This window comes from Schistocerca gregaria, chromosome 2 (genome assembly GCF_023897955.1).
Source record: "Schistocerca gregaria isolate iqSchGreg1 chromosome 2, iqSchGreg1.2, whole genome shotgun sequence".
Lineage (NCBI taxonomy): Eukaryota > Metazoa > Arthropoda > Insecta > Orthoptera > Acrididae > Schistocerca > Schistocerca gregaria.
The window spans coordinates 815,787,596-815,806,993 of record NC_064921.1 but is presented as its reverse complement, the minus strand read 5'-3'; the positions used below and the strand labels follow the sequence as shown (position 1 = coordinate 815,806,993).

At 41.2% G+C, this 19,398-nt stretch overlaps 1 protein-coding gene across 2 annotated transcripts in view; it reads left to right on the top strand.

Annotated features, from left to right (window-relative positions):
- The window catches only part of LOC126335146 (adrenodoxin-like protein 1, mitochondrial), a 78,545-nt gene that overhangs the window by 10,092 nt on the left and 49,055 nt on the right, over nucleotides 1-19,398 (top strand). The window contains exons 2-4 of one of the 2 annotated variants that reach the window (XM_049998110.1): nucleotides 4,821-4,872; nucleotides 4,981-5,082; nucleotides 8,794-8,900. In XM_049998110.1, the coding sequence (XP_049854067.1) occupies nucleotides 4,821-4,872; nucleotides 4,981-5,082; nucleotides 8,794-8,900 (261 nt within the window). The remainder of the gene's footprint in view (nucleotides 1-4,820; nucleotides 4,873-4,980; nucleotides 5,083-8,793; nucleotides 8,901-19,398) is intronic. The other variant, XM_049998111.1, reaches the window with a different exon arrangement.

Sequence of the window (19,398 nt, the reverse complement as noted above, 5' to 3'; positions counted from 1 at the left end):
GGTTCCTAAATCTCTGTCTTACCATTATATAATCTATCTGATACATTTTAGTATCTCCAGGGTTCTTCCATGTATAAAACCTTCTTTCATGATTCTTGAACCAAGTGTTAGCTATGATTAAGTTATGCTCTGTGCAAAATTCTACCAGGCGGCTTCCTCTTTCATTTCTTTGCCCCAATCCATATCCACCCACTACGTTTCCTTCTCTCCCTTTTCCTACACTCGAATTCCAGTTACCCATGACTATTAAATTTTCATCGCCCTTCACTATCTGAATAATTTCTTTTATTTCATCATACATTTCTTCAATTTCTTCGTCATCTGCAGAGTTAATTGGCATATAAACTTGTACTACTGTAGTAGGTGTGGGCTTCATATCTATCTTGGCCACAATAATGCGTTCACTATGCTGTTTGTAGTAGCTTACCCGCATTCCTATTTTCCTATTCATTATTAAACCTACTCCTGCATTACCCCTATTTGATTTTGTGTTTATAACCCTGTATTCACCTGACCAAAAGTCTTGTTCCTCCTGCCACCGAACTTCACTAATTCCCACCATATCCAACTTTAACCTATCCATTTCCCTTTTTAAATTTTCTAACCTACCTGCCCAATTAAGTGATCTGACATTCCACACTCTGATCCGTAGTTTTCTTTCTCCTGATAACGACGTCCTCCTGAGTAGTCCCCGCTCGGAGATCCGAATGGGGGACTATTTTACCTCCAGAATATTTTACCCAAGAGGACGACATCAACATTTATTCATACAGTAAAGCTGCATGCCCTCGGGAAAAACTGCGGCCGTAGTTTCCCCTTGCTTTCAGCCGTTCGCAGTACCAGCACAGCAAGATCGTTTTGGTTAGTGTTACAAGGCCAGATCAGTCAATCATCCAGACTGTTGCCCCTGCAACTACTGAAAAGGCTGCTGCCCCTCATCAGGAACAACACTTTTGTCTGGGCTCTCAACAGATACCTCTCCGTTGTGGTTGCACCTACAGTACAGCTATCTGTATCGCTGAGGCACGCAAGCCTCCCCACCAACGGCAAGGTCTGTGGTTCATGTATCATTAAAATATGTTAAAATAATGCCCCCCCCCCCCCCCCTGGTACATGACTTGCAAGAGAATATAGTCTTCAATCATAGGCCTGCCAGAAAGCCTCCTGCACATGGCAACAGTCCGTGCTTAGACGCATGCCTCACTTGGATCCACATGAAGACAGATGGGCGGTCTTTCGAGCACAATGCATCATAGACATCCATCAGACTAGTATGACATACAATTGAAAGTTGAAATGCTGGTGGGATGTACCTGTAACATTAGAGGGTGAACTGATTTAAGCTGTCTGACAGCCAAAATTTAGATTATTGTACCCACCATCAATAGGTCTAAGAAACCACCAATTGTCATCCGCCCCTTGGCAACTCTTTCTATTCCACAGAAGAATTTCTATTATTGCAATGTGTAAAAGGTGGCTGATAGGAATTACCCACCCCTGCAGATTTAAAAAATATAAATGCTTTTAAATTTTCAGCATGTTGTTGTATTTACAAATGAAAGTGCAGTGTGACTGTAGAATGACTTGTTCCACATAATTACAATTTATTGTGCAAATTATCCACAAAAATAACTACATATATACCAATACTGCTATGGAACAGCCTTGAGACCATTTTTTTTTTAATAATCTTCAGTCCAAAGCTGGGGTGCTATTTCGATATCTGAGAGCCTCGGCAATACTGAATCTTTAAAAGGGGAAAATGGGTTGAAGGTGTGAATTGAAGTTTGTACTTGTGAGGGCATTGGACTAGGGTGGTCTGTGCGGTTGTGGTAGCCTTGATGCTGTGTTGCTGTAGTGGGTAGCACATTTGCTGAGTAAGCAGGAGACATTGGCTCAAGGCCAGGCTGTGCACAAACTTAAATTCATTGCTTCAGCTACTATCTGTATCGAAGATAAAGTTGAGACTCGTATGCCTTCGAGAAATCTAATTCCATCTGATCAATTCAGACAGGGATCAATGGAGGCATCCGATCCCACCCATCGGCTTTGACCCGTGACATGAGGGTGTTGTGTTGTGTGGCGTCATGACAGCGCAGAGTTTAGTTTATGAGTGTGTTGTGTTTGTAGATGTTGTCTTGTTGCGGTTGGTGGTGCCCTCTGGTGGCGTATTGGGTTCATTTGGGTGTCAGTACTTGCAGTTTGCATTTATCGGTCGTGACTTATAGAACAGAAATTAGTTTCAGTGAGTTAAGAATTAAGTTTCTGTTGTGTTTATGTTATTGCGGTGTCATTTGATGTTATTGGTATGCTGATTGTCACACGGTAAGTCATTTAATTCAATTAGTGCCTTCTTTTGTTAGGTATGGATATTACTTCTAAGTTTAATAGTGCGCGTCTGTGGGTTGAAATGGGGGATTACATGTTGTCTGTCATTAAGTTTCTGCAACTTTATGGGCTTATTACGGAGATAGTGAACTGTGGCGTATCCAAGCAGAATATGCGAGTTGGGGGTTAGTGTGTAGTGCCGGAACTTTTTTTATGGTAAGTGGTCTTTTTTTGGGTCTATTGTTCGTGTGTTATGATGATCAGTGGGGTTTTTGTGTGTTGTTGGGTAGGTGTCATGTACTGCATGTGTTGGTGGTTGATGTTTTGGTATCAGCACCTGTGGTTGATTTATGTCTATTAGGGGGAAGTACAGGATTTCAAATTTTTGGTATTGTCAGTTGTATTTGAACTGCATAGGTCGTGTGGAGTGTTAGATTCCAAAGTGTCATCATAGCTGTGTGTGTTTTGGTATCATGAGTTGCTGTTGACCTATATAGGTCAAGGGATGTGTCGGATTCTAGTTTTTGTTGTTTTAGGTGTTGGTTTTGTGGTAACGTTAGTTGCGGTGTGTTTATAATTTTTTGAGTAGTTTGTTTTTATTTTGCGGTATCGACAATTGTGGTTGAGCTATGTAGGTGAAGGGAAGTGACCGATTCCTGTTGATATTGTAAGTGTAGCAGAACTTGGGAATTTTGTGGTGTTTTTATGTTGTTGTTTTGTGTGGTTTGGGACCATTGTGTGTGTTTGTATGTGTTTATGTTTAGTTTGTCCCCACCCAAAAAACCCCCAATTTCTCGTGCTGATTCCGTTAGTGTGATTATATTTTTGGAGAGAGATGTGTGTGTTGGTTTTATATGTATTTTCATGTTTGTTGTCATTTATGTAATGACATCGTAGGCGCCATATTGGAAACACTAAGAATGGTCGTTTCCACCATATTGGTGATGTCATGGGTCAAAGCAGATGGGTAGGATTGGACGCTTCTTTATTCCCTCACACAGAACCTTTTATTGCCAACATTTGCTTCATATTTAATGTAATTAATAGTAACTAAAATTGGTAGTAGTAAGTGATGTAGTACCAGAGAGCAATTTCAGTGAAGTTAAAAGAGGAAGATATCACAGCTATGTACACCAACATAGTTCTCACACTTTGAGGTATATACTAATGTGTGGATGGAGCTGGGAACTGGGGAAAGCAAGGTGGGAGCAGCTGTTTATGCTAACCATTATCCTCCAGCATCTGCTAGAGAGAGAGAGAGAGAGAGAGAGAGAGAGAGAGAGAGTGTGTGTGTGTGTGTGTGTGTGTGTGTGTGTGTGTGTGGACACAGAGGAAAAAATTAGTCACCACAAGGGAAACGACATACTAGTACCGTCTACAAGTACCAGTAGCCGTGATAGTAACCTCAATTTGGCGAGGAACAGAGACTGCAAGTTTATGCGGGTATGCTATATTGAGCTGAAACCACTCATTGATCGAAGTATAGTTGCAAATATTTTCCATATGATTAGAACCTGGTAATTTAGTAGGTGAGTTGAGGTGTGACTTGGGCCTTCAGGCAGAGAACATATAAATGCAGCTGGATGAAGGGTGTGTCCACAGCATACTCATTATGAAGATATAGAAGAAAGGGCAAAACTTTCTCACTTTTATAATAAACATCGTGGTTTATGTTCACAGTAATTGAATGATCAAGCCAGTAGTTGTCATGGTGGGGGAGGGGGTGAGACCAATCCCCAAAACAACATAGACCATCTCTGACCTAAAGTGTATGCTCTCCACACTGCAGGTTAAACTCCTCATTGGGTCCTTGATACACTAATCATCTTGAAGAGAAGCTAAATCATGATTCTTTGTACTTCAGTAAAAACCTTTAGTCAACTGCTGTCTGGTTTCTGTGTGTCATTTAGCCCATTGAAGACTTGCAGTTTTATACACCACTGTGAGCAACGATCATTGTGAGATATCCAACTCCAAATGCCCATCGCCTGCATTTCCCTTCCGCACGTTCACTTGGAAACTATTTGAGATGGTCGTTCATTCACTGACAGCAGCAGTTCCCATTGGCTTTGAAATGATTGTCATAGATAAGATATAACACGTTGGACAATCCACATTGATATATCAACAAAATGTAGAAGTGCATATGCAAACATTCAAACACAATATTTCCTTTCTGCGACATCACTGTGTTGACTCATCTTACTGCAGATTCCGTACACACCATGTATCTGCTATGACTAATGTCACTAGTAGATGATGACATGAATCTCTGTTACCAGTTCTACAACATATGCAGCACCTCATAATAATCAGTATGCTCATTTAAGGGGTGAATGGTAGGTTCATTGAGTGTAGGTGGCGTTACTGCTTTTGTTGTCTAAAGTTATCCATGTTTTGTCTCATCTGAAGAAATATGTAAGTATATTAACAAGAAAGTACACTTAATCATTTAGATCTTACATGATTTATTATTTTGTTTGTATTTGCAGGTGTTTCCCATGGAGAATATGAATGGAAAGATCCACAGTCTGAGGAAGAAGTGTATGTATTTTACTTTAAACTTAAGAAATTAAACTTGTATCTAAAACATTTGATGAGCAATATCATAAGAAAAACGAAAGATAAAAACATGCATTAATTTGTTTTCAGTGTTGCCTGCATTGATCAAAATACAGTCCTCACAAAGTTTATAAAGCTGGGGAAAATTAGGAACATGCGAAGCTGTACAAACCATAGGACTGATCTTAGAAGGTGGATTGAAGAAATGCAAACCTACAGTCATAGCACTTGTAGAGTGGAAGAAAACTTTTGATGATGTTGACTGGAATATTCTTTTTAAAGTTCTAAAGGTTGCTGAGAGAGAGAGAGAGAGAGAGAGAGAGAGAGAGAGAGATTATCCACAAACATGTATAGACCAGAGAGTTGTTAGGAGTTGAAGGACATGAAAGATATGCAATAGTTGAAAAGGGAGTGCCACAATTTCACATGGAGCAAGCTGGTAAAGAAACCAAGGAGAAAGCTGGAGAGAGAGTTAAGTTTCAGTAAAAATAAATAAATAAAGTGTTGATGTTTGCTGATGACGTTATAATTCTGCTGGAGACAGCAAAGGATTTGGAAGAGCAGTCGATTGGAGTGTCTTGAAAGGAGGGTACAAGACAAACAGCAAAAGTAAAATGTGAGTAATGGAATGTAGTTGAATTAAATTGTGCAGTGCTACAGGAATTAGTTTCAGAAATGAGACACTAAAAGTGAGAAATGAATTTTACTGTTAGGGCTGCAAAATAAGTGATGATAGTTAGGTAGAGAGGATATAAAATGCGTATTGGCAGTAACAAGAAAAACATTTCTGAAAAATTTAAATTGTTAACATCAATATAAATTTGAATATTAAGAAGTATTTGAGGATGTTTGTTTGCATTGTAGCCTAGTACATAAGTGGAATGTGGGCAATAAACAGTTCAGGCTCAAAGAATTTGAAATGTGGAGCCATAGGAGAATGTTGGAGATGGGAAGATTGGATAACTAATGAGGTGGTTTTGAATCTGATTCGGAGAAAATACATGTGTGGCACCATTTGACTGAAAGAAGGGATTAGTTATGAATAGGCTTTCACAGGATAGACTAACATGGAGCCCTTCATTAGAGCAGTTTTCAGACGAGATACAACAGCAACATTGGAAAAACAAGTGTGGTGGAGCAATTCATAGTTAACTGAGTAATCTAAATCTCATTGCATTACAGAAAGGCAATGATAGTCATGTAGGTAAATAACCTACAATTTTTCATGAATTTAATTTTTTAAGTATTAGAATATTTTTATAGTGATAGTATAGGGTTCTGGTCCCAGATTCATAAGTAATCAGGAACAGCATGCAGGATGTGTGATGGTGAGGTCCTAGATACATTTGAGAGTGCCAGGGAAATTTCATTTACAATAATGCATTTATTAGGCAGTAATACCGGATTCTCTTTCAAAGCATCATGCCACAGTTGGATCAGCGGATTACACTTCATCAGCAGCAGAAAGCTGGCGTGTGCAGGATGTGCAGTATGGCCAGTACAACGAAGCATCGGGTGGTGGCAGAAGTATGTCACAGGATAGCTGTCAACTTGTGACATCTGTCTCTATGTATCCATCTCCAAAGTGGTCTTGTTGCATCGAAGATTTGCACTCAGGAGTTACTTAGGGTTGGCTGTCAGACACACTTTTAGGAGACAGAACCCAGCTGCATTGGTGGATGCCACAGGAACAGGAGCTGCTGCAGCGACACCCACTCATTCAAATGTGGATGACAAACAGCATCCAGGTCTCACGGATCAGACCTCCAGAAGGCCTACTGGGAAATGTCCAGAAGGCCTACTGGGAAATGGTGGCCTCTGCGCCCCATCAGTTAGATGTGTCTTGGAAGTTGGAAGTGCAGCAGGCAGCAGCAGCAACAATGTCCTTCCAGTTGGGCTTGTTGTTCCATAAACGATTGAAGACAGCTAGTCATGCCAAGGGCAACATCCATAGCCTCTCCTCTTATTGGACTGCTGCAGCTGACACTATGGCTGAGAGTATGCACTGCGCAGTCATTACTCAACAGCCAGTTATTTGTTAGCAGCCAGTCATTTGTTAAGAAGGGTGGGGTATTTATGTTGGCACTTCATGTACGCCTGTGGCAGTGCGGATGGCTATGATATCATGTTTCCTGGTTTTCTCTCTGTCAGCTCTCCTAGTGACTTCGAACTTTTGCAACTTCGCCTTTCAAATGCTGCTTTTTCCCCTCTGTTTTAACACCTGAATACTTAATGTTGCCTTGTACCTAGCCTTCCTTACAAAACTCTGCTTTGTCACTGATACGATGTTGTATTTCACCTTCCATGATGTCATTACGCTTTACTCGCTCGGTCATTCCCCAGTGCTGTGATAACTTCCACGTTTGCCGCAAGTTGCTCGACATTTCCCTCTACTGTGGTGTAATGGTCATTGACTCAGGTGGTTTGGCTTCCAGGAGCTGCCAAGGTACAACTTGGATGAATTTTTAGTGTCAGCTGAGGATACTATCTTGGGGAGTAACAGTATTAAAGTATCCCCCGTTTCAAGATCTGGTTTCAAATTCCAGGTGTAGAAACATAGTAATTATCTTTTATTGAATGTTGTTGTTTCGTGTTGAGATGTAACTGATGTAATAGTCTCTTGTAGGAGCCATTAATGTGTCAGCTATATTAGTCAAGTCATGTCTGCTGACAATTTGAAAAATTTTCCATGAAAGAACCAGACAGTACAGTATACAGTCTCATAACTCATGCCATTTGAATAAAATTTTGAATCAACACTGTCTTTCAGTATGATATTAATAGAACATTCAGTACTTGAATAATATGTTTGTGATTTTTTATAAATGTATTTTTCTCAGTTTACATGTGTGGGATGTTTTCTTACTGCCTGTTAACACTTTTCTTTTGGTACACAAGACTCCACAGAATTGTGCAGGCAGCCCAAACTCATTATCCCTAACCTGTCCATGTGTGAAAGTGCATATTATGATACACAAATACCTTCAAGTGAAGACATCTGCTGCTATACAGTTTGCTGCTCCTACTGCACACTCACAAAAGTGGCTTTGAGAAGAAAGAAGGTAGAATATCGCAATTTGGGGGCAAAGAACACATGAATGTTTTGACAGTAAGAAATGAGACCATGTTTTTTTGGTATTAGAAATAAAGATTATTACAGCAGCATTAAACAAAGTATGCAGTACATTAAAAGAATGTAGGCCACAGACAGTTGTGGAAAAAATTAAAAATAAAATAAAAACTTTGTTCCCAGTACTACTGAGAAATATGTTATGGAGACCTGAATGAAAAGTGGTGCTGGCAGTGAGGATGTTTACTTATAAAAAGTATAATTTGATAGACTACGATCCAGTGGCATGGATTCTTATAAGTACCCAAAACTTCTCAGACTAAGTAATTGATGTTCTCATTATCTTGTCTTGTGTTGTTAATTTCTGTTGCACAAGATCTAGTACAAACTGATAATTATACTCACTCATCCTTAATTTTGAAATGATTGTCTGTTCTCATACAGATGTTATTTTCGAAGAAATCTCAAGCTTCCCCACTCTTCCTGTCACCTCATCCATAATTAATGTTTTATTCTTTTCCTCTTTATTACCGCTGCATATAATGAAGTGGCCCCAGAGAACACAAGAACTACTAATTTCCTTTTGGCACTTGACGCCACGATAGCATGCTTTCTGTGCAAGCTGTATTGATGAGCACCTTGTGGCATGTGTAAGCACATGACTTTTCCTTTTCATTATAGTGTGTGCTTTGTTGTGCACTTCAGGGAATTTGTAAATGGGCACTTACTGGGTAGTCTAGTTGTCATACTTATTATTTTTGGTGAAGGGTGGTTTGATTGACTATTCCTGTTTTATATTTAACATTATTAATTATTTTTGTTTTGAATTTCAGAGTTAATGTGACATTCATAGATAAAGATGGAAACGAAATAAAAGTACGAGGGAAAGTTGGTGACAATGTCCTGTATTTGGCTCATAGATATGGAATTGAGATGGAAGGCAAGTTTTGTTATTCTTTTTTATTAAATTTATTTCTTTATGCTAATTTTAGTTGATCTGTATGGGGCACACACTAAAGTTGATGTTACCAAGATGTAAAAAGTAGGAAGAAGCAGTGTAATTATGCGGTGACTGTTTCAATTTTGTATTAGTAGTAATAAAATGCAGGGATTGTGCTTGATGGATAATGGCTAAAAACTGAATTAAGTGAAAATTAAAAATGAAAATTAATTGAAAAATCATTGAAATGTTTAACAGTAGTAGAAATCAAAAAGGAGAGAAAATCACAGCAAAATGGTACTGAAATCGAGGGAAGTGAACAATGGAAGAAGCCTGAGAAGGTAAAAGAAGAGAGAATTTGGTTAATCATACAGGAGGAGGAGGAAGATAATGATGACCTAATTTCAGGTGCAAACAAGACAAAAATTTAATGGAAATGAAGACATAGATTCACTTGTTGGTTGAATGTTCTTGTGTGGCAAAATACCGTCAGGCTTGAATCCCTTATTACTAAAAGACTAATAATTCATAAACTGTGGTTGATCCCACAGTGGATGGATTGTGTCTGTACGTGCTTATCGTTTAGTGATTGTTTTACCTGTGACGTCTTAGTTTCAGTGTAGGCGCATGTTCTTGATCATTAAGAATTAGTATTGTGTAAATTTGTGGTGTGCATACTTATTACACTGGGAAATTGATACTGGTGTATTGTGAAGAGCTTGTGGATCACTACTGTGACCTAAAGAGAGAGAGTACAATATAACTGAAAATACGTATTTGAAACTATTGCATCTTTCATGCCTTCAGCTTCTGTTAATAACAATTTTCTTTTTCGCTTTGTTTCTTTTAAAATCTTGTACATTAAGTAGTATATATGTGAAAGGTGTTCAGCTATTCAAAACCCCATTTAAACTATTTCTCTTATTGTACTCATTATTGAAGGTAATGTACTTGTTGTGCTGGTTCTAGTTTCACTGGAAAATTGGTTACTGTACTTGCCAGCATACCCCTTTCAAACCCACCAGCTACTATAGTGTACATTAATGTTTAATGTATATTAGCTGAAGGAGAAATACTTTTCCTCAGTGGAAATCTCACATGCACATCTTTGAATGTTCATTTTTTTCTTTATGCACAAGTACTCCCACCTGTTGCACATCACTGTAAAAATATCTTCAAGTGAATGAAGCAGTGTGCAGGAGCTTGTGACCACCAGATTTCATGGAAGTTGTTAGTTGTACTCCACTCCAAAACTTATTATTATTATTGATATTTTGCATGGTAATTGACTTGTCAGCTTATTTACTACAACTGTTTTAACATCTTCTGTTGAGAATGCAACTGATCCCATACTGATAGAGCAGGCTTCTTTAGTAGGCGTCCAGGTCACCTCGACTGAATTTTATCTATGAACGATCTCATTCCTCCTCCATTCATCCATCCAGCCTTTATTGTGTACATTGACAAATACTCCTTTTGGTAATTTTTCCTTAGGAAGCTTCTTTCTTTTAAAAGTCAAAAGTGGCAGCAATTTTGTGCCATCAATACAGCAGAATGAAATGACTGTGTACTAAGTCTCTTCGTACCCTGAGTTTTAACAGCCTTGGGATCCACAATTCTGTTAGAAGGCACATCTAAGATTTGCGGAGTCTCATCTAAATTTCCAATTTATGAAAGTTCTGACTTTTCTCTTCTGCTTCCACTAATGACAAAAAAGTGAAATTTAACAATTTTTTGTTCACATTTGTCTGGCCTCTCTGTGATATTTGTCTTGGCCTGCATACAAAGCCAAGACTTCTTCATAAATCTTGGACACCCTGATGTTGATCTACATCTACATCCATACTCCGCAAGCCACCTGACGGTGTGTGGAGGAGGGTATCCATTTAAGTAAGAAATCCCTTCGTTAGAGGATATTGCTTTTGCTTGATGATGATTTAAAAAAAACCTGAAATTCCAGCTTGTCTGCTTTGTTAGTTGATATTGCTTCTGCTTGATGAATGATCATTTTTGTAAAAACTGAAATTCCTGCTTGTCTGTTCTCTAAAATCCAAGTAATGAGTTCTGCTTGTGCTTTCTTTAAAACATCTAGATTCCAGCAAGTTCTTATCATTTTTTTTCAGTTGGAGATGGCCTGAAATGCCTTTCTGCAGCACTGTTTCTTTGCTCCTTAGCATATGCAGTCAATTGCAGCTTAAATGCAATAGTATAGTGATGCTGTTTTTCAGGAATATTTTGCAAATGAAACCACAGTATAGGTATGACATGAGTGGATCTCAATACTAAACATACACAACAATAACTGGTGCTTTAATGAACAATGTAAAAACTGCATACAAAGGCGCAGGTGCATCCACTGAACTCTATACAACTGGGATGGTAAAAATTCACAAGGAAGCTAACAATGAATTGCTTCAAGCCGAAATGTAGAAATTTGGAATAAATGGAGTTAATAGGTACCTACCTTAACTTGCTACTGCCGTGTTAGACACCCAGTTTTTGGGACTACTTTTGAAGGGGAAAAATGGGCATCTTATAACTAAAAGTTATACCTACTTGAAAATTCCACATCATTGCGTGATAAGAAAAACCTTGTTATCTAACGTGTATTTCTAGTTGTAGTGACACTCCTAATTATAAAGATCGGCAGTTCAACTTACAGATTTTAAATTTATGTGGATCTCATTAATTTAAAAGATATTTAATACTGAGTTTCAGAAATAGCTCCATTTTGCATTGGAGATTTTACCTTTATGCTTGCTAAAATCCGACCTTCGCCATTAATTTTTTGTAGACCTCAATTTTATGCACAAGTGAACATACTTCGTTGATTAAGTCGTTACGAATCTAAACTTCTTTGAATTTCTAGATCGCTATGTTTTCTATAAACTGAATTTTCATTGATTCTTATATAGTCCATCCTCAGCAGCAGAACCTAACCCAGTGATTTTTCAAATGATTGTGTGGTTTCCGAAATAACAGTTTGTTCATATTAAATAATTTGATGTCATTCAGTCAGTCAGTCTGTGCCCAGTCCCGAGCAAGCTATCAAACTTGCAACACCCATGTCAAGTGTGCTCCCAGTGTTCTCATGCAATGCCTATGTTCAATTTGTTCATGAAAATATGTGTATCATCTACAAAAACTTAGTAATTTCAATGTTTAAAAGCTTTTAGTTAAACTCAAGTTAATGAATATTTTGACTGCATTGTGTTGTGATTGATATGAGGTGTGGACTATCATTGTCATTAGAATAAGTGATTGTCGAGAGAGGTGACTTTCATTAAGGACAAAGTAGTGCAGTGTGCTTTCCTATCTGGTGGATTCTATAAGACAATACTGTATGTGAACTGATTTTTAGTGTAAATATGAGTTGTGTTCTATGCCAGACTTACTTTTAGTGACTTGTTAGAGCTACCACTGATTCTTGGACAGAGTCTTATTAGCTTGTGCTTAAGATTTTATAATTTATTCAGTGAAGTCTGCCACTGGACTCTGTTTGTGCGCATCGACCTGATTTATGCACTATAAATCTTATGAAGTTGAAAAACTGGTCATTGTCCTAACAGTAGAAATTTGTGGAAAAAAAAGTGTGGAGAGGTGAAATCAGAATTGTGGTGTACATTACTGAGCAAGCACCATCCAGTATTCAGTATTTTCAGCTTCAAGATGACAGACTGACATGATACCAAAGAGGTGCTGGAGAAGAGACTCTGAAAATCAGGTTGGTCAACATACATCTGTTAAACTGAAAATTACAAAATAGTGAAAGATGTTGTCTCATGTGACTTATAAATATGCTCATAATTATAGAAATCATGAGTTGGAGGAAAGTTTGAGTTGAAAAGAATCAGTAAAGCCTAAAAAGTTCAGTGCCAAGCGAATGTGAGAGCTACGGCAGCATTGAAAAGGGAATGAAATATGGTGCACAGTGATTGTGTAGCTAGCCCATCTCTCTCTCTCTCTCTCTCTCTCTCTATCTCTCTCTCTCTCATCAAGTGATGTGGCACAGTGGTTAATGCTCTGGACTCTCATTTGGGATGACAACAGTTCAAACCCACATCTGGCCATTCTGATTTAGGTTTTCCACAATTTCCCTGATTCGCTTCAGGCAAATGCCGGGCTGTTCCTTTGAAAGGGCATGGTCGACTTCCTTCCCATCCTTTCCTAATCTGATGGGACTGATGACCTTGCTGTTGATCCCTCTCTCAAATCATCCAGCCAACCAATCTCTCTCTCTCTCTCTCTCTCTCTCTCTCTCCATCCCTCTCCCACCCCCCCTCTTACTGTGTAGACTGCAGTTTTTAATAATAAAATATGTAGAACAGTCATACCAAGAGTGTATGTCTTACATAGTAGTATGGTAAGTTAGCACAGTTACGACAATAAGTTAGCACAGTTACCTTAAATGCTTGTGCTTCTTAGTCGTTTCAGTGTATGTTAAAGCAATTCACTCAAAAGGTGATTTGGACACCACAAGGCTTAATTTGGGATGGTTCTATTGAGTGAGTAATATGGAGGCCTTCAGTTTAACATGGGCTCCGAATCATGGCTAAACTTAGTCCATTTCACACTGTCGAACATTACCAGAGTGAAAAGTGGCAGATAAAAATTGTAGTAACAACTGGGAATTGAACCTCAGACCTTTGTATCTGTGATGTAGCACATAACCACTAAACCATAAAGCCTTACTTTGTGGGTGTATCAAATTGAAAATTTACTTCAGAAAACTATAAAATTGCTGACATCAAATAGCTGGTTGTTATTTATTGTCAGGGGACTAAATTGCAGAACTGCCAGTGGACATGTGTAAAAGTGAAACTCTGTACCTAGCATTTGGAATTATTTGGCCCTCATTTATGGATGAAAGAGGGACAGATTGGAGAAAGTTATAAACGAAGGCTATCGCTCAGACCTGAGGATGAGAGGGGCACGCCTATGGTGAGTATGAGGATAGACAAAGGGGGAGACAGCAGAGGCAGTAGGTGGTATTAGATGGCATATTGGTAAGCACTGTGGAAACTTAGTAAGAAATAAAGATGAATAGAGGGAGATGACTGGAAAGTGGAATGAATAATGAAATTCACACACACACACACACACACACACACACACACACACACACACACACACACACACACACACACACACACACACACACACACAGAGAGAGAGAGAGAGAGAGAGAGAGAGAGAGAGAGAGAGAGAGAGAGAGAGAGAGAGAGAGAGAGAGAGAGAGAGAGAGAGAGAGAGTGGGGGGGGGGGGGAGCAGTGAGTAGGTGGGCGGAAAGAAAATAATCGGGGAAACATAAATAAGATATATATTAATAAAGATCAGAAAGGAAGGTAGATTGGGGTTTAACATCCTGTCAGAAAATGGAGGAGTGGTGGTTTTGTATGTTAAACAGAGATAGTCAAGGACGAGGGCAGGATTTGAGGATACATTAGATAGGGGGTTCCTATTTCCAGTTTTCAAGGAAACTAGTTGGTAGCAGGCACTTGGATCCCATCAGTGATGCTGCAGGGCATGCGCAGCAACTGGGTACTGATTGTCCCCAAGGTGGACAATTCATTATTTTATTGTTTGTATTACTTTTATAAAGATTTAAAAGCTAAAAGATATTACGAATAACATTAAGCGTGGGCTTAAGTTGCTACTGTTAGGTAGAATTGTGATTCTTTGGAATTCTCGATGCCATTTTCCTTTAAAACACATTTCATCTGTTTATGTAGCATGTGGGGACCGTTGTGTCTTCTGCTAGTATTCTTTGCAATCATGACTTATTAGCCTACCCATTTATCTCCCTAATTGCTACTAAAGCAAACTTTTCCTCTCCTCTACAGGAGTTCCTTGCTGTAGTTGATCACTTCTCTCTGTAGTGTGTTATTTATTCATATACTGTGATCTTGTGTATTATTAGTTCTTTGTTTATAAATTTTCTAATCAGCTTTCTGTGAACTTTGTGCTGATTAGCTGATTTAATCCAAGCAGTCTTGACTTGCCTGATCTCACAGATCCCTCAGGGGGCTCAGCATTCGTTTGCTGGGTACGGGCTTGGCGAACCCGGGGTCCTCGAGCTGTGGACTGGTGTGCGCCGCCAGTCTGCTGATACCGTAAGCTCTGGGCATGCTTCAGCGACCACCGTTTGGCGCAACGGTGGAACGTTGTGTGTCTTAGGGACCGGGGATCTTGGCTTGGTTGCCTGGATCGCGAGGATGGTACATAACTCCATAAAAAACCCTTCAATCTTAAGGTGTGCTGCGTGCCGATAAGATGCATGGCTGTTGAGGTGGAACAGTCGCTAGCGGGCAACCTCTGGGGAACCTGCCGCACCTCAGTTGTACAAGGCTTATCCAGGCATGCGGGGCTCTGTCTGGATGGACGTAAGCTTCCCTACCTGCTCATGGCACGACCATGAATACCACGAACTCTTCCTCTTTTCCTCCTCCTAATTTTTCGCTGGCCAGTGGGATGGGTGGACCGCTGGTAGGCACTACCGCCCAATCCAACAAGAGGGCTAGGTTAGCCAGTCCTCCTGACTCTGGCGTCAGCAAACATACAGCAGTTCAGAGTAACAGAGCACATACTGAAAACCAGAATGTGTTTTTAATTATAAAAAGAATTATAAAAAGGAAAGAGGGTTCCTTTGAAAAGGTTTCGCCATTCTGTATCCAAAAGGGTCTAGAAGGAATAGCTGGAACTATAAAATCAGTGAAGCGTTTACGGAATGGGACACTGCTTGTTGAAACATCAACTGCTCAGCAAGCAGTTAACCTTCAAACAGCTAAAACCTTGGGGGAATACACTATTGATACAGAGCTTCACAGCACCCTGAACTCCAGTAAGGGTGTTGTTACCTGTAGGGATCTCGTGGACATTCCTGTAGAAGAATTAAAGAGTGAGTGGGCTCAGGAGGGAATTGTTGACGTTCAGAACATCATGAAAAGGGTGGATGGGAACCTGTTGAAATCAGACTCCTTCATTCTTACTTTCAATACCACCAAACTCCCAGAACACGTCAAGGCAGGATTTCTTCGACTAAACGTCCGGTCTTATGTCCCAAACCCAATGCGCTGTTTTAAGTGCCAGCATTTTGGGCATACAACTCTAGGATGTAAGGGATAAGCGATGTGTGGCAACTGTAGTAAGGATGCCCATGACGGAATTGACTGTTCGTCGCCTGTCAGATGTATAAACTGTTCTGAAAGCTACCCTGTTTGGAGTAGGGACTATAGAATCTTCCTAGAGGAACGTAAAATACAAGAAATAAAAACAACTAAGCGTATCCCCTACAGTGAAGCCAAAAAGATCTTTAACGCTATGCAGCCCCCCACATTCGTTACGTCCTTTGCTTCCATTGTTCAGAAGGCGCCTCTTAAGGTCGATGCACCTACACAGACGGAGGTTGTTAGTGCTGGCACGAACACGTGCACATGTCAGTGCACTTGCAAGGCAGCAACTGTATCAGAGCCTGTAGCCCCTCCTAGAACAGCAGAGAAAGGTACAGTAGCTCACATTGAAGAGCCCCAGGAATCTCCGACTGCTGAGGCTGTTCCAAAGCCCAGCATGGTCATAAACGCCCCAGCTCCGGTTCCAGCAAAAGCCCTCTAAACAAAGGAAAGCACATGTGAAGCAGCACCAACAGATTAAATCGGCTGGTAAACCCTCGGATCATGTTAATGTGGTCCCGCTAGACGCTTCATCAAACTCTTCCCCAGAGCTGATGGAGTCTGAGAATATGGGGCAATCATCTCGCCCCAAGACTGAACTCCACCCGCTGCAGTCTCCCCACCTCGGCGGAAAGAGAGGCAGAAAATACAACCACCGTGATGGCTCCCATACTACAATGGAACCTGCAAGGGTTCAGGACACATGTGGAGGAACTACGCCTATTGATTCAGGATAGACCTATGTGTGTATGTTGGCAAGAGACAAATTTCAGTGAAACATACACCCCAGAGCTACATGGTTATGTCCTCCACAAAAAGAACGACCTGAGTGGACAGAGAGCTCGAGGAGGAGGAGTAGGTATCTTCGTCAACACCGACTACCACTCCTCGCCTCTCTCCCTCACGACGGATTTACAGGCAGTTGCAATATTAGTACATGTGCGCCATATGCTGACAGTATGTTCGCTTTACCTGCCCCCACATGATGTGCTTGACGAAGAGGCTCTCAGTGATCTTCTTACACAGCTCCCCCACCCCTTCATCCTCTGTGGTGATTTTAATGCACACAATATGCTTTGGGGCTCTGTGAGTACTTGCCCCAGGGGTAGAGCAATTGAGAGGCCTCTTCTGTCTACCAGTGCCCATTTGCTAAATACAGGTCAAAGCACGCATTTTTGCATTGCAACTGGGTCGTTCTCTGCCATTGATCTATCACTTTGCTCTCCAGCCATCGCCGACACTGCTGCATGGGAAGTGGTTGATGACTTACATGGCAGCGATCACTTCCCCATCCGGATTCACCTGCCACATGCAGTGGAACCAGAAAGGAAACTGCCTCGATGGGTGTTCGGTAGAGCCAACTGGGCACTGTATAGTCAACTCGTCCAGTTTGAACATCGGGTCAGTGTCCAGGAATGGGTGGATCATATTACTGAAGTGATCCACCACGCCAGTGAAGCATCCATCCCACAGTCCACGGGACAACCGAAGCGGCAGCCTGTCCCTTGGTGGAGCGACGAATGCCGCTGTGCAATCAGGGCTAGGCGGGCAGCTCGGCGTAGGTTCAAATGCCGGCCAACTGTAGAGAACCTTGCAGCTTTTCGGGTGGCGAGGGCAAAGTGTCGTCAGATTATACGAGAGAGCAAGAAGAGGTCATGGCAGCAGTTCCTTAACACCATTAAGCTTTCTACACGAAGTTCCATTGTATGGGAGACCATCAGGAGGATTTCTGGGAGAGGTGGGAGGTGCCCTATGGCTGCTATAATGTGGAATGGTACTCTCCACACGACCCCAAAAGATATTGACCAGTCTATGGCGGCTCATTTTGCAGCTATTAGTGCAACCACCAGTCAGAATCCAGCTTTCCAGCCCCACAGAGTGGCTGCTGAGAGGAGCAGTTTTGACTTCCGTTCACCCAATACAGAAGAGTACAACTGCCCGTTTTCCATGTGGGAACTGGATTCTGCATTGTGTGTGGCTCGTGATACATCCCCTGGTCACGATAGAATCCACTATAGCATGCTGCGGCACCTCACAGGGAGAAATAAAGAAATCCTCCTCCGACTTTTTAATCTAATTTGGATGTCCGGTCACTTCTCCGAGTCGTGGCATGAAGCAATTTTAATTCCTCTTTTAAAACCTGGGAAAGACCGCACGTGCCCGGGTAGTTACTGTAGTGTTGCCCTCACTAGCTGCGTGGGAAAGACCTTGGAGCGGATGGTCAACCGCCGCCTTGTCTGGATGCTAGAATCCAGACAACTCCTTAGTCGCTTTCAGTGTGGGTTCAGGAGGTATCGCTCCACCTTTGATAACCTGGCCCTCCTGGAGGCGGCCATACAACAGGCTTTCCTGCGCCAGCATCACTTGTTGGGAATATTTTTTGACATTGAAAAGGCATAAGACACTACTTGGAGGCATCTTATCATCAGGCAGCTCCACGAATGGGGTTTTCGTGGATGTCTTCCCAATTTTATTCGGTCCTTCCTGTCGCCACGTTATTTTCGGTACCGAGTCGGAGACATACTGTCTAGTCGCTTTGAACTAGAGAACGGTGTCCCTCAAGGTAGTGTTTTAAGTGTGATGGTCTTTGCTATTGCTATTAATAGTATTACGTCTGTTGTGAAAATTCCTGTGCAGTGTTCCTTGTTTGTGGACGATTTCTCTGTATTTTGCTCTTCTTCCAGCCTTGCAATGACGACTCGTCAGTTGCAACTCACTCTCCGTCATTTGGATGACTGGGCACAGAGGAGTGGTTTTCAGTTTTCAACTGATAAGTCGGTGTGTGTTCTTTTTAACCGTTCTCGTTCCATGTTTGACTTGCCTGAGTTGAGGATGAGGGACACCGTTCTGAATTTTAAAGACACGGTGAAGTTTCTGGGCCTCACTTTTGATTCTAAGCTTACGTGGCTGCCACACCTTAAGGAACTGAAAAAACGGTCTCTTAAGGCGCTGTCTATTTTAAAATGTCTTAGTCACCTCAAATGGGGAGCAGACAGGACTTGTCTGCTCCGGTTTTACAGAGCCTTCGTGCGGTCCCGGCTTGATTATGGATGCACGGTGTATGGGTCTGCAAGACCCACTTATTTGAAGCTGTTGGATGTGGTGCACCATGAGGGGATTCGGCTGGCCACTGGGGCGTTCAGAACGAGCCCCATACCGAGCCTGTATGCAGAGGCAGGTGAATCGCCACTTCACCTCCGGCGGCATCTACTAATGGTGCGCCAGGCCTATAAAACATTATCCACACCATACACGCCTGCATACGACACTGTTGCTCGGCCTCCACTGGAAAGGCTTTTTCGCAACCGGCAACGAGCAACAAGGCCCT